At 42.6% G+C, this 14,800-nt stretch overlaps 1 protein-coding gene across 1 annotated transcript in view; it reads left to right on the top strand.

Annotated features, from left to right (window-relative positions):
• Window positions 1-14,800, top strand: part of LOC117524675 (ribosomal RNA processing protein 1 homolog B-like) — a 33,341-nt gene that overhangs the window by 13,273 nt on the left and 5,268 nt on the right. The window contains 9 exon segments of the mRNA XM_034186489.1: window positions 429-558; window positions 2,296-2,360; window positions 5,858-6,066; window positions 7,034-7,122; window positions 11,124-11,221; window positions 11,349-11,368; window positions 11,467-11,604; window positions 12,834-14,188; window positions 14,307-14,480. Of these exon segments, the coding sequence (XP_034042380.1) occupies window positions 429-558; window positions 2,296-2,360; window positions 5,858-6,066; window positions 7,034-7,122; window positions 11,124-11,221; window positions 11,349-11,368; window positions 11,467-11,604; window positions 12,834-14,188; window positions 14,307-14,480 (2,278 nt within the window).

The following is a 14,800-nucleotide window of genomic DNA, read 5'->3' as shown; positions in this document are numbered from 1 at the left end:
GGAAGACGAACCAATTTCCCTGACACATCCAGAGTATCTTAATTACTGTCGTACTGATGATCGTGGTAGGTGGGTTCACTTCTTTCATTTCATTTGAGGAGAGCTTACAGTCTTTGAGTGTCTGTAGTGTCAATGAAAGGATAAAATCGTAGGTGTGAGAATTCCATCGTTTCATTGATACCACACCGGCTGTATGAACTCCGTCCGATACATCAACCTCATACAGGTGTGAGAAAAGATGAAATGACTAAGAAGCTAGAAGACGAGAAGCTTAAATGACTAAGCTCAGGATAAGCATTGATGACTGCTGGTCACATGACAAATGAGTTGAATTAGTTTATTGAGCACAAAATTGAGTTTGAACTGATCTCACTTGTTTGTGAGTTTTGAAGTCAGAATGATTCATGGTGTGTGTTTTGTTACTTCAGTGTGGTTGCTAGGTTTCTGGAGCTGCTCACAGCACAGGTCCTGCAGAGTAACAGTGCTGTACCCAGCGGGCTGCAGTTGCACATCCTGGACCTTTACATGACTGAGTTGGCAGCTGTGGGTGCAGATGAGGTAAAATAACCGTCACTGTTGACACATCACGCTGGGTGCTGGTGTTAACGTTGCAAATTGACAAGGGCCATTTTTATTAATTTTCCTTCTGTTTTTATTATTACGTAGTGATGGTGAAATCATTAGACCTATTGTTGTTGTTTCCAGAGCAAAATGTATTAGTTTTTACACTGTGTGACCCCCAAGTAGTCAAAAAGCAGACATGTTCTACTTGCTTGCAGTACATTGCGGTCAGACCTCACAGAGCCATTGCCAAAAGAAAATTAAATATTGCAGCCGGTGTAAAGTTAAGAACAGAGTCATATTAATAAAATTTGTCAATATATAGAACATGGAGCTCAGTAGGATGAGGAGTTGGCCGACTAATATGTAGACCTGGATTTTATTTACAGTCATGCTCCCTGTCTGTGTCCTTGGGCAAGACACTTCATCTGCATTGTCTCAGTTCACCCAGCTGTGAATGGTACTAGCCTTGCATGGTTAAGTAACCTGGATCCGACTGGTGTCCCATCCAAGTGGAGTTGTAGACTCTTATCCACTTAACAGGATGGAATTCAGAGTTCACCACCAGTGGTCCTCAATGGGTTAAAAAATAGTCACAAAGTCATTCTGCCCAAGGATCCTCTGAAGAGGCTTCGTACCAAAGATATTGAGTCTTTACCTTTGGTCACCAGTTTGCATCAAAGTCTCATAACCACACAGTGAGACATCAGGACCCTAAAGACATGGTTGGTCCTTCAGTCTTCTACAAAGCTATTGGTGTCACCAAACCCCTCTGTCCACTGACTTCATGACTCTGTAAGCACTTCCCAGCTGTCTCCAGTCCAGATATCCTTCTGATGGCAAAGTACCGGAAGTCATTGAAAGCCTGGATCTTAGTCTTGATCCAGGTCAGTCACAAGCCAAGACACTTTGATTCCTTTAGCTTCCCAAGATTCTTGGCATTGGCATTGTTTGAATACTTCATGGATGGAATTTTTACCAATAAAGATTTGTAGTTTCTTCTCATCTGTGTATGTGGCCAGTGTTTTCAGATTACTGGTTTGTTTCTTCTCCTTGTGGAGAACTTCCACAAACACTGAAGATCCTGTTCTCGGAAGCCACCACACTGCCAAGAATGCAGACAGGTGTTTGTTGTAACTATGAGCAACATTATCATATGTTTCTATCATGCTCATGCCCCCTCCCCAATCTTATTTTTTTATTTTTAATCATTTGGAAGGCATGTTTCTTCATCAGTTTGCCAAATTTACACTGTTTTTCATAGCCAGAACTTGTAAAAGTAGAAATACTGTATCACTAACATCTGTAGCTATTTGGAAAAAAGTTGTATACACAATCAATGCGTTCCAATGCGTTCCAAAAACTGTCATTTTCCCCAAACCATACAACTAGAATGGTGAACACTTTCTTCACTTTTCCTGAGTACCATGGTCTTCAGTTCATTCTTCAGTGAACATTTTACCCTCCAGGTGTGACTGTGTAGAAGTAGACAGTGTGGAATGAAAAAGCTTTTCGTATTGCGACCCATAATTCCTTTGGGGATTTTAGGATAATTTTTCTCGCAGGCTTGGTGTTAGCTAATTGATTTAAAATGAGAAAACAGTGTCTGAGAATCTTAATTATTTATGAGTTTATTTATGAGTTAATTATTCATGGGGTGGGGAAAATACAGGATTGTGTGCTTTAAAAATTGCCCCCCTCTACTTTTTTGTCCTCCCCCCCCCCCTTTTACAGCTCACCGCTGATCAGAACTTGATTTTCATTGGACCATTTTGTGCAACAGCAGCCAAAACCAAAAAGTAAGTCCACCACACTTTTGCTTCCCTTCTTTAGTGCCTGTGTCAAAAATTACCTTACATTAAAGGCAGAAAAACTGATATGGATCAGATGTTTAAAGTGCAGCATTGCAGAAGTCAGAATAGGGGTATTTTCACATGTGATTGTTTGGTCTGGATCATGGACCAAAATGCTACAGTGTTAAAATTTTGCCCTTGGTCTGGTTTGCTTTATCACAGCAGTATTTTAAAGTGGATGTGTGTGTAATGAAAAGCTATGTGTGAACACTGTCCCCTCATTGGTCAGAGTTACTGGTTTTATGGGTTCAACTTCAGCTTCAACTTCCACCAAAGATTTTCAATTGGATTAAGATCCGGACTATTTGCAGGCCAGGACATTGACCCTATGTGTCTTTTTGCAAGGAATGTTTTCACAGTTTTTGCTCTATGGCAAGATGCATTATCATCTTGAAAAATGATTTCATCATCCCCAAACATCCTTTCAATTGATGGGATAAGAAAAGTGTCCAAAATATCAATGTAAACTTGTGCATTTATTGATGATGTAATGACAGCCATCTCCCCAGTGCCTTTACCTGACATGCAGCCCCATATCATCAATGACTGTGGAAATTTACATGTTCTCTTCAGGCAGTCATCTTTATAAATCTCATTGGAACGGCACCAAACAAAAGTTCCAGCATCATCAACTTGCCCAATGCAGATTCGAAATTCATCACTGAATATGACTTTCATCCAGTCATCCACAGTCCACAATTGCTTTTCCTTAGCCCATTGTAACCTTGTTTTTTCTGTTTAGGTGTTAATGATGGCTTTCGTTTAGCTTTTCTGTACGTAAATCCCATTTCCTTTAGGCGGTTTCTTACGGGGTCACAGACATTGACTCCAGTTTCCTCCCATTTGTTCCTCATTTGTTTTGTTGTGCATTTTCGATTTTTTTCGGAACGTAGATCGATCGGTAAATCGAGAGCTTTGCCCCCCTACTCAGCTCGCTCTTCACCACGACGGTCCGATACAGCGACCGCATCACTGCAGACGCTGCACCGATCCGTCTATCGATCTCATGCTCCATCCATCCCTCACTCGTGAACAAGTCCCCGAGATATTTAAACTCCTCCACTTGAGGCAAGGGCACTCCACCGACCTGAAGAGGGTAAAGCACCTTTTCCCGGTCGAGAACCATGGCCTCGGATTTGGATGTGCTAATTTTCATCCCGAACGTTTCACACTCAGCTGCAAACTGCCCCAGTGCACGCTGAAGGTCCTGATTTCACGAAGCCAACAGAACCACATCGTCCGCAAACAGCAGAGACGAGATTCTGTGGTTCCCAAACCAGACCCCCTCTACACCCTGGCTGCGCCTAGAAATTCTGTCCATAAAAATAATGAACAGAACCGGTGACAAAGGGCAGCCCTGGCGGAGGCCAACATGCACTGGAAACAGGTTTGACTTACTACCGGCAATGTGAACCAAGCTCCTGCTGCGGTCGTACAGGGACCGGATAGCCCTTAGCAAAGGACCCCGGACCCCGTACTCCCGGAGCACTCCCCACAGGGTGCCCCGAGGGACACGGTCGAACGCCTTCTTCAGATCCACAAAACACATGTGGACTGGTTGGGCGAACTCCCATGAACCCTCGAGCACCCGATGGAGCGTGTAGAGCTGGTCCAGTGTGCCGCGACCAGGACGAAAACCACACTGCTCCTCCTGAATCCGAGGTTCGACCATCGGTCGAATTCTCCTCTCCAGTACTCTAGAATAGACCTTATCGGGGAGGCTGAGGAGTGTGATCCCCCTATAGTTGGAACACACCCTCCAGTCCCCCTTCTTAAACAGAGGGACCACCACCCCGGTCTGCCAATCCAGAGGCACTGTCCCCGATCACCACGCGATGTTGCAGAGGCGTGTCAGCCAAGACAGTCTCACAGCATCCAGAGACTTAAGGTACTCAGGGCGGATTTCATCCACCCCAGGAGCCTTGCCACCGAGGAGCTTTCTAACCACCTTGGTGACTTCGGCCTGGGTAATGGATGAGTCCGCCTCTGAGTCCCCAGTCTCTGCTTCCTCTTCGGAAGACGGGACAGTGGGATTGAGGAGATCCTTGAAGTACTCCTTCCACCGCCCGACAACATCCCCAGTCAGGGTCAACAGCTCCCCACCCGCACCGTAAACAGTGCTGGTGGAGAGCTGCTCCCGCCTCCTCAGGCGTCGGACGGTTTGCCAGAATCTCTTTGAGGCCGACCGATAGTCCTCCTCCATGGCCTCCCCGAACTCCTCCCAGACCCGAGTTTTTGCCTCTACGACTGCACGGGCTGCGGCACGCTTGGCCTGCCGATACCTGTCAGCTGCCTCTGGGGTCCCACCTACCAACAAAGATAAGTAGGACTCCTTCTTCAGCTTGACGGCATCCCTTACTTCCGGTGTTCACCACCAGGTTCGGGGATTGCCACCGCGACAGGCACCAGAGACCTTGTGACCACAGCTACAAGCGGCCACATCGACAATTGAGGTGGAGAACATGGTCTACTCGGACTCCATGTCTCCAACCTCCCCCGGGATCTGGGAGAAGCTCTCCCAGAGGTGGGAGTTGAAGACCTCCAGTCGTTCCCAGCAGACACTCACGATACCTTTGGGCCTGCCAGGTCTGACCGGCTTCCTCCCCTCCCAGCGGATCCAACTCACCACCAGGTGGTGATCGGTCAACAGCTCTGCCCCTTTCTTCACCCAAGTGTCCGAGACATGTGGCCGAAGGTCAGGTGATACGACTACAAAGTCGATCATCGACCTCCGGCTCAGGGTGTCCTGGTGCCACGTGCACTTATGGACACCCTTGTGCTCGAACATGGTGTTTGTGATGGACAAACTGTGACTAGCACAGAATTCCAACAACTGAACACCACTCGGGTTCACATCGGGGAGGCCGTGCTTCCCGATCACCCCCCTCCAGGTCTCACTGTCGCCGCCCACGTGGGCATTGAAATCCCCCAGGAGAACAATAGAGTCCCCAGTCGGAACGCTATCTAGTACCCCTCCCAGGGACTCCAGGAAGATTGGGTACTCTGCACTGCTGCTCGGCCCGTAGGCCGAGACAACGGTGAGAGACCTGTCCCCGACCCGAAGGCGTAGGGACGCGACCCTTTTGTTCACCGGAGTGAACTCCAACACATGGCGACTGAGCTGGGGAGCAATAAGCAATGCGACCCCAGCTCTCCACCTCTCCCCGTAGGCAACTCTTTGCACATAATACACACTTGGGTTTCTGTTATGGTTGATTTTTTTTTTTTTATTTTTTTTTTTATTTTTTTTTTTTATGAATTGTGCTTTGAATTGTGTTGCTTTATGTGCAGTGGGAAGAAGTTTTTTGCATTAATTGTACTCCAAACTGGCTGTTCTTTTTTATTTGACCACAGATGGGAAAATGTGCACAACAGTCAGTGCATTATGTGTATGATGTGGCTAAATTATCTCATGTGTGCCTACTTGTGTTCTGTCTTTACAGTCGTATGCTTTTCAGTACCATCTGCAGCGAAATATTCAGCACAGTTATTGATCAGGCTCCGTTTGCTATTGAAGATCTGATGAAGGAGCTGAAGGCGGCTGAGGAGATGGACTCTGATTCAGGACAGGATACTGAGGAGGAGGATGAGAACAGTCGAAAGGAGAAAACAAAAAGCAAACAAGTCAATAAAATGTCAGAGAAGATGAACGGTAATTTTGTCAACATTTTTAAATTGTAGAATAGTTTCTGCTCCATTGTTGCTAGTCATTTTCAGCCATTAGGATGCTTTTGTTTGTTTTCACACATTACCACTACATGAATGCATGACTAATTTGAGCTCACTTTAGTATTGAAAGCAAGACATACTGTATAGTAAAGCTATAGATACAATGATTACTCGGTTTGTGTGCAGTGGTTAGAAATGTTAACATTTGACATACCTGCTCGTCTGTTGTGAAATCTTCTGTGGTGGGTGAGTTTGTGTGTGTGTGTATCAAGTAAAGTCTGGGAGCATGTACCAGTGCTATGCATCATTGCAATCACCACACCACAGAACGTCCTGGATCCTGAATGGCAACCACCCAGTCAGACATCCGGTCCTTCGCTACTACCTCGATAGTAACCATCTATCTGCCACAGCCATGTGAAACACAGGGGTGTCCTTGGGCTTCTCTAGCGTCTGGGGCCGTCAACACCGAGGCACCTGTGTATTAGATCACGCACAGGAAAATGCACCACATAGCCTAAATGTCATAGCTGATGCTGCCTCACAATACAAATTAAACTCCTGATTTGAGTTTCCTTATGTAACTGTCCATTTTGCACAGATTTATTCCAGTGGTGTGTTCACTTGTCTCGGCAGCAACATTCATGTCTCTGGCTTCTTGTCCTTAAAATTGAAAGATGCCTTAGAAGAGCTTAAGCGGTCACGTGGTCACTAGACAGAGGTGTTTGGCGATGCCGATAGCAATGCAGGAGAACAAAGACCCAAGTTTTTAGGGTCCTGGAGCTTCCTGTTTTACTGTTTGTCTTTGGTACTTTGGATTATCCTTATGTACCGCTGGTTTGTGTATGTGCACACTGGTTACTAATTTGTTTTTGTTAGGGTTTTCTTCTGTATCATTAGTATTGCATTTTGCAAAGGCGTGATATTTGTGTCAACCTTTTTGTTTTCAGGTAAAAAATCCAACAAAGAATGTGATGATGATCTTAATGACTCTGATACAGAGTTCCCAGGTGATGATGACATGGGACCATTTCTACAGGTAAAAGTTTCTTTGTTGTTAATAATGACAATGCTTTACCCCACCCCCCACTCCCCAAGCATGAAATGTCATTGCCAGCCTTGTTAGTGTGATATCTCAAGAACCAGTTGACAAATTTCATTCATATTTAGCATAAAGGGTGTACGTGGGTGATCCCCTGATAGTTTGAATTTCTGATTTGTGGAGACTGTAGCGGATTTTGGTACGGGCGAACCGGGCAGCAGCCTGCAGTGGCATTTTTTTTTTTTTTTTCTTCATGACACATGGGGGGTGGCAAAGCGATTATCGTATCACTGTGTGGGGATTTGGCAAATTGACGCTCCCTGCAGGCTCTCTATCTTGCCGAGGTGCATAGAACAGAAGCAGTGTGTGAGTTTCAGCGGTTGTGTTGTCCCTGCGATCAGACGCTCTCCTCCCCGTGCACTCTGCTCCACTTTTGCTCCGGGCGTGGCATCCTGCTCTGCTCAGCGAGGTCCTGCTGTCCGGCTCCACAGCGTCTCTTCTAGCCAGGCAAAGTCCACTTAGGACATGGCACAGAACCAGAACTCTGCGCCACAGCCAGCCAGTTTCTGGGGAAAAAAAGGTATTTGAAAGCAGACAGACAGGGTGTAAGAACGGGTTTGAATCTCTCTGGAGAGGACAAACTGCCCACTCGTGGAAAAAAAAATTCCAGAAAGGACAGCCTGCTTATTTGTAAGGAGAGTTTAGAACTTGAGCTGCGTTCACATTACTAGCTGAAGTGACTTGAAGTTGACCTTTTTTGTGTGCCTGCATGTGATATGGGTACACTTTAACAAATTCCAAGATATATGTACCTAATCTGGTTTTGTTAACCCTCACCACGATGTGGTTGTTCAACAAAATATACATTTAATTGTATTGAATTTTACAGTATATTTTTAATATTTAAACAACTGAGGTATGTGGGACCAGTTGACAGAACTAGATTAAGTGAATATAGCAGAGTGAATGTGCCAAATCAAATTATTTGATGAGAGATTTGGGCTCCTTACTGTTTTATGAGCCGTCTGAAGCTGTCAAGTTTAATTTATGTATTTTTGCTATTACCTTCCTTTGTGTATGTGCTCAGAGATCATATTCAGTTCTTATTTTATTCTGCGTTCTATGTCATCACTGGTGATCTGACTGTTGTGAGATCAGATAATGGTCACTTACAAACAGGAACAAACAAAAAAGATTCAGGAGCAGATGTCACAAGGACTCAGAAATGGATGGACTGTCATCATAAATGTCTGTCTTCATATTTCAGAAATGTCACAGATGATGTAAATCTAAGAGTGGTCCACACAGTCAAACAAGATGATCCTTTTGGTGCTACACCATAGTCAATATGAGTGATGGTTGACAACAGATATGAATAAGTAAGAAAATGGTTTGACCACTTTTCACCTTTTAAAATGCATAACTGTTTTAGGTGGTTTAAAAAAAAACAGTTTTTATCGTGGTCACCTGCGATTTACAAATGAGTGTGTGTGTTATCCAATTTTTACAATAATTTTCCAGCAGCTAGCAACTGTCTTTTTGTAGTCATGTACACTAACAAAATAATAATGATATTGAAATTTAAAATTAGTCTTATCTTCATAATTAACTGGTTTATTTAATGGAGAAAAAGAACTGTATTTGATTTCATTGACATGGGAATGCTAGTAACATTTTAGTTTAGATCTTCTTTTGACCCACAGTTTAGGGAGAAATAAGGGAAACATGACATTATCAAATTTCTGTCATACCTAAAACTTTTGCAAATTAGTTCATCCTCAGTATTTACACATTTTAGCCTAATATTGACAAACATCAAGCTACATATTTAGCTAAATGATGAGATAAATATGCACCTTAATAAAAGAGCTAATTGTTCCTCCCTGAAAGACAAATGAATAAAGCATCTAATGACAGACATTTAGCATGTAAGGGCATGTGAAGGGAGGTGATGGTCTAGTGGTTAAGCGTTGGGCTTGAGACCAGAGGATCCTCTGTTCAAATCCCAGCCTGACTGGAAAATCGCTAAGGGCCCTTGGGCAAGGTCCTTAATCCCCTAGTTGCTCCCAGTGTGTAGTGAGTACATTGTATGGGAGCACCCTTACATCGGGGTGAATGTGAGGCTTTATTGTAAAGCGCTTTGATAGTCTAATGTAGATGGGAAAGCGCTATATAAATGCGGTCCATTTACCATGTCTGTTTATTCAAATTTGCAATTCATTTTTATCAGTTTTGTATGAGTTATATTGTGGACTGCGTTCTTTTTATGTCCATTTAAAAAAAAAAAAAAAAAAAAAAAAAAAAAAATATATATATATATATATATATATATATATATATATATATATATATATATATATATATATATATATATATATACACACACACACACAGAGTAGTGTTCAGAATAATAGTAGTGCTATGTGACTAAAAAGATTAATCCAGGTTTTGAGTAGATTTCTTATTGTTACATGGGAAACAAGGTACCAGTAGATTTGCACAAATCCAACAAGACCAAGCATTCATGATATGCACACTGCTATGAAATTGGGCTATTAGTAAAAAAAAAGTAGAAAAGGGGGTGTTCACAATAATAGTAGCATCTGCTGTTGACGCTACAAACTCAAAACTATTATGTTCAAACTGCTTTTTTAGCAATCCTGTGAATCACTAAACTAGTATTTAGTTGTATAACCACAGAGTAATTCAGTGTTGAACCGTCACTGCGTGGGGATATGTCATCTTGTGATTACTCTTGTTTATGAGGTGCGTTTATTTGGATATTTAAAAATGCTCTACAGTATAAAATACACAAAAGTTAAACAGCACAAAACGCACAGTTTAGAAATGTCACAGCCAAGCAGGAACATTCAGTATTCCAATAAAACATAAGCAGAGTGAGTGCAAATGAATAGCAGGGGTGGTGGCCAAGTGGTTAATGCGCTTGGTTTCAGTTCGGAAGGTTCTGGGTTCAAATCCCACCCCTGCCACATTTCTCCATGTAATGTGGAGTTGCGTCAGGAAGTGCATCCAGCGTAAAACCTGTGCCAAATCTACATGCAGATCCACCTTGGATTTGCTGTGGCGACCCCAAGTGCAAACAAGGGAGCAGCCGAAGGGACTTACTAGAGTGAGTGCAAATGAATGAAATGAGACCTTGTATAAATCATAAATGGCTGAAAGAAGTGAATTTTGCTGAAAATTTCAATTGAAAGTGACTATTCTGCAATGTTAGAACGCACCAAGAAAAAATTAAATCACTTACTCACTTACCGAGGAATACCCCATAACTCAGCACTCGGCACATAAGGCTGAAACAGTTCTTTAAAGATAAGGACGTATATTATATGTTGTCACCAAAACCGTGGAGTAATATGCTTGTATTTCGTAGTTCTAGTCAAAACTGTAGCAGCCTTATTCTGAATCTCTCTAGACTCATGATGCATGCACCCAAGCCCCCTGTAATATCTGTGAAAGGGTGAAGAGATGGTCCACCATTCCATGGCTAGGACAGAGCCTGCATTGCTCCTCCTGAATCTGAGGTTCGACTGTTGGTCTTAGTCTTCTCTCTAGCACCCTGACATAGACTCTCTCTGAAAGGCCGAGAAGTGTAACAGTCTCTGCTTCCCTTTGTTTTACTTTTTTTAAAGATCTGAACCACTGCCCAAATTTGCCAGTCCAGTGGTACTGTCTCTGATTTCTCTGCTACTCAGACATGACAGCGCAACAACACTTTCCATTTTCATTTCTGCCCAACAGTATAAAATGATCCCCAGTGTCACATGCTGCACTTGGATCTAGTCGCGGTAGCACTGAAGGTCACGAACAGAGATGCTGCTTTAGCAGCAAAATGAGGGACTTTTCTCGCTGATGTATCTGAATTTTTCAGAGTAATATTTTTTCTGGTAGATGAAGGTATTTTTGAGTCGTCACTATACAGGTTTTTCTATATGACAGATGCCAGAGCATTGAATGATTACTGTGTTTTGTGCCCCCAGTTCGACTATGGTGCTTTGGCAGACAAACTATTTGAGTTAGCCAGTCGGAGCAGCACACCCAGCCATAACAGGCAGACACTCTACAAATTTGTCAGAGTGTAAGTAGTGCCTCTCAGTGTATCTGTCAATTCTTCCTCCTAACAAGTTGTTTGAATATGCAGTCGTACTTAAATCTGAAGTAACATTTTGTCCTGTTTACTTTGGTTTTTTTTTTGTTTTTTTTAGTCTGCGGAACCTCAGTAAAGGTAAGAGTATTGACCATAAAAGGTTTTTCTTTCAATCAAAAACATACACAATAAGATGTTGTTTTGAACTTTGTGTGCCTGTTTTTTTTTTTCCCCAGGCATTTTTCCTCAGAATGAGTATCCAGAGGAGGTTTCCACAGATGAAGATGATGACATGTTTGGGAGCAGGAAGCACTTGAAAAGGAGAAAAGGTCTCTCAAAGAAAGAGGAGGGGGTTCCAGCAGCAAAGAAGAAAGGTATCTTAAATTGACACTCTTCTTTCAAATAGCAGCATAACAGCTAATCAAATTAGTAACGATAGCTACCGCTTTCCAACGTGACACATAGAGTAAAATAAAGCCTTTTAAGAGAAAGATGGTCCACGTTGATCATCTGAAATAGACTTACTGTGCATTTAAAGCAAAGCAGTGTGTTTGTCTATTTAAAAAAAAAACACACGGTCTGCTCTATGCGGGGATGGACTATTGACCCGGTGGCTCCTTAGTCCATGTAAGATACCTCTAACACCTCATTTCAGGAGTGATTTGACGCTAGGAATGTGACACTTGTAGCCCATTTCCTTGACACTTCTGGTGGTAGCTTTTGATGCACTGACTCCAGCCTCAGTCCACTCCTTGTGAAGCTCCTCCAACGTCTTGAATCAGTTTTGCTTGACAGTCTTGTCAAGGCTGTGGTCATCCCTGTTGCTTGTGCATTTTTCCCCCCTACCAGGCTCTTTCAGTCAACTTTCCATGAATATACTTTCATAAAACACTCTCTGAGCAGCCAGCCCTTTTAGCAATGGATGGTGTCAGTGAGTGTCTTCTGGACAGCTGTCAAGTCAATAGTCTTCTCCATGATTGTAGGTGTATTACTGAACCAGCCTGAGAGAGTCACGGTATTTGTACTGCATAAATTGTGAGTTACTCAAACCTGAAAGGAAATATTCAAATATTTAGAGATTGGATTTATTTATTATGAATGAGTGGAAGGATGAATTTTTAAAATGTTTTGTTTTTATTTATTTATTCATTTATTTTTTGGACCTGCAAGCCATAATTATAAGAGTTAAAATAACAAAAAATTGCTTCAAACATTTTAATATGTGAGGAGTCCACAATATATAAAACTTTCACTTTTCTGAAATGACAAAAAATATTAAACTTTTTCATACCATATTTAAATTCTTTGAGATGCACCTGTGATGTCTCATAACAAAATCTGCAGTTAAAAAATGGGTGATGTTATTTTTTCTGTTTGCTGATGACTGACAGATGTGTGTGTACACACACACACACACACCTGTCATTGGATAAGAATAATGAATGTATTTTACGATCACAGCATAAAGCCACTATAAGCTGTTCAGGTGGCTTCACACAGTTGTTTGTTGTTTAGTGAATGTTGCCATCATACATTTTTGTGTGTATAGTGTTTGAGTGCAAGTGGTTCTTAACTGTAATTGAATATGTTTGTACTGCTCCAGGGAAGATGAAAGAATCATCCAAAGTTGCTGTGCAACACAAAGATTCAGCAGATGGTGACAGTGAACCAGCAAAACCAAAAACAGATAAGGTGAAAAAGAAAAGGAAGACGAAGAAGAGAAGGGGACCGCATGGAGGCAAAGGTAGTGCGGAAAAGGCTGCCGAGTCGAAACAAGAAGAAATTGTTGCTTCAGTTGTAATTAAGGACTCTGAAAAAGTGGTGGAAACCTCGGCAGAGCAGAAGTGTTCAGAAGTGATGGAAAATGAAGCACAACCCGCCACCTCATCTGATGTTACAGTGTTGAAGCATAAAAGAAGGAAAAAGGGCAAGAAATCTGAGACCAAACAAGTTGAATTGCAGGTACATGGAGCAGGATCGGAAGCCAAACTCATGCCAACAACTTGTGAGGAATCAGCAGAAGTAACCTTCTCGAAAAAGTCCCGCTTGCTCCTCAAAACCAGCACTGTATCTGGCAACATAAAACCACAAAAGAAGACTAATAACAACTCCTGTAAGGTCCAGGGGGGTGAAGTTTCTAAACTTGTCGAGGTAGAACAAGGAAGCACAGAAACTGAGATCATATCAGTAAGTGATGAAAGCTCACAAGTTGATCCACCTGTTGTGGTTGATATGATGTCATCAGGGAGGAAAAGCACAAAACTAGTTTTGGAGGCCAATCACAAAACTGTGGGACTTGAGATGGAAACTCAAGTTAATGGACAAAATTTAAAAGGCTTGATGTTAGGAGATGGAACAACCTCCCACCAGACAGAGATGACTCCAACAACTCTGGCAAAGAAAAAGAGCAAGAAAAAGAACTCGAAGGGTGGTAATACCCTGAATGCTGAGGTAGGATGTACTGAAGTAGAGATCGCACCATTTAGGGAAGAAACATCCCATGATACACCAGTTAAAATAAAAATGAAGAAGAGGAGCAGGCAGGTCAAACTGTATCAAAAGGTGGAGAATTGTGAACCAGTACCTGAAGATGCACGTGTCGCAGATACAAATACTGTATCAATGATGAAGAGAACCCAAAATGAAGCAATTACAGCTTTCGAGCCCCACGTGGTTGAAGCTGAGGTCATTGTGACAACACTCATGAAGAAGCAGAGGAAGAAGTTAAAAATAGCGATACCTCAGAGGAATGAGGTCCATTCAGATGTGGTTTGTGTTGTAGAAGAGATGCCAATTATGGATGATAGTCCTGAATTGGTGTCTCCCTGTGTGGAAAAAGCCAAGAAAAAGAAGAGGAAGATCCCAGTGGTGTTTGAGTTTGAGGCTGATGAGATTGAGGCTGCATCGACCAACAGTCTTGGAGGAGAGACCGTAACAAAGAAGGCAAAAGTGGCCAGTGTGAGTACAACACCTCGATAAGACCATACCTCCTAACTGTCACTTCAGTTTAGTCTTCTTACACCGTGCTCGGTGAATAAGCAAAAATATGTACAAATATTTGTCAATTAATTTGCAGCACCAGAGTGGTGGAAGACCTTCCACACCACTGAGGAATCTTAAATCACCAAAGTCTGCAGGGTCATCATCTGAGTTCATCTCCTTTCAGAACAAAGCCACAGTCCCAACACCGCTGTTCTGCAGGAGCAAAGGGAGTAGCAGCACCCCGTCATCTGTTAAGAAGAAAAAGGTGGTGAGTCCTCTTTTGTGCAATGGGTTTGAGAAACAAATTTTTCCATAAGCTCAGAGACCCCAAAGCGGATGGACGATTCACTGTGAGAATGCAGGAGTTCTCAGCAGATAGCCAGCACTGTCACTATGTCCAGTCAGCGTTTGCAGTGCAATTTATGAAGTGCGATTCATCATGTCTCTCTTTTAAAAATGAAATTAATGCTGAATAATTTTCTTTTGTATTCTCAACTTGATGAGCAGCAGCAGCATCAAACCAACCTTTCAGATGGTTGCAGAATTGTTAAAAGATCAGTAGTATCAGTTCCAAAATTTATGAAAGGA

The sequence above is a fragment of the Thalassophryne amazonica genome, chromosome 14, assembly GCF_902500255.1.
Source record: "Thalassophryne amazonica chromosome 14, fThaAma1.1, whole genome shotgun sequence".
Taxonomy (NCBI): domain Eukaryota; kingdom Metazoa; phylum Chordata; class Actinopteri; order Batrachoidiformes; family Batrachoididae; genus Thalassophryne; species Thalassophryne amazonica.
This window is presented reverse-complemented; position numbering and strand designations above follow the sequence as displayed.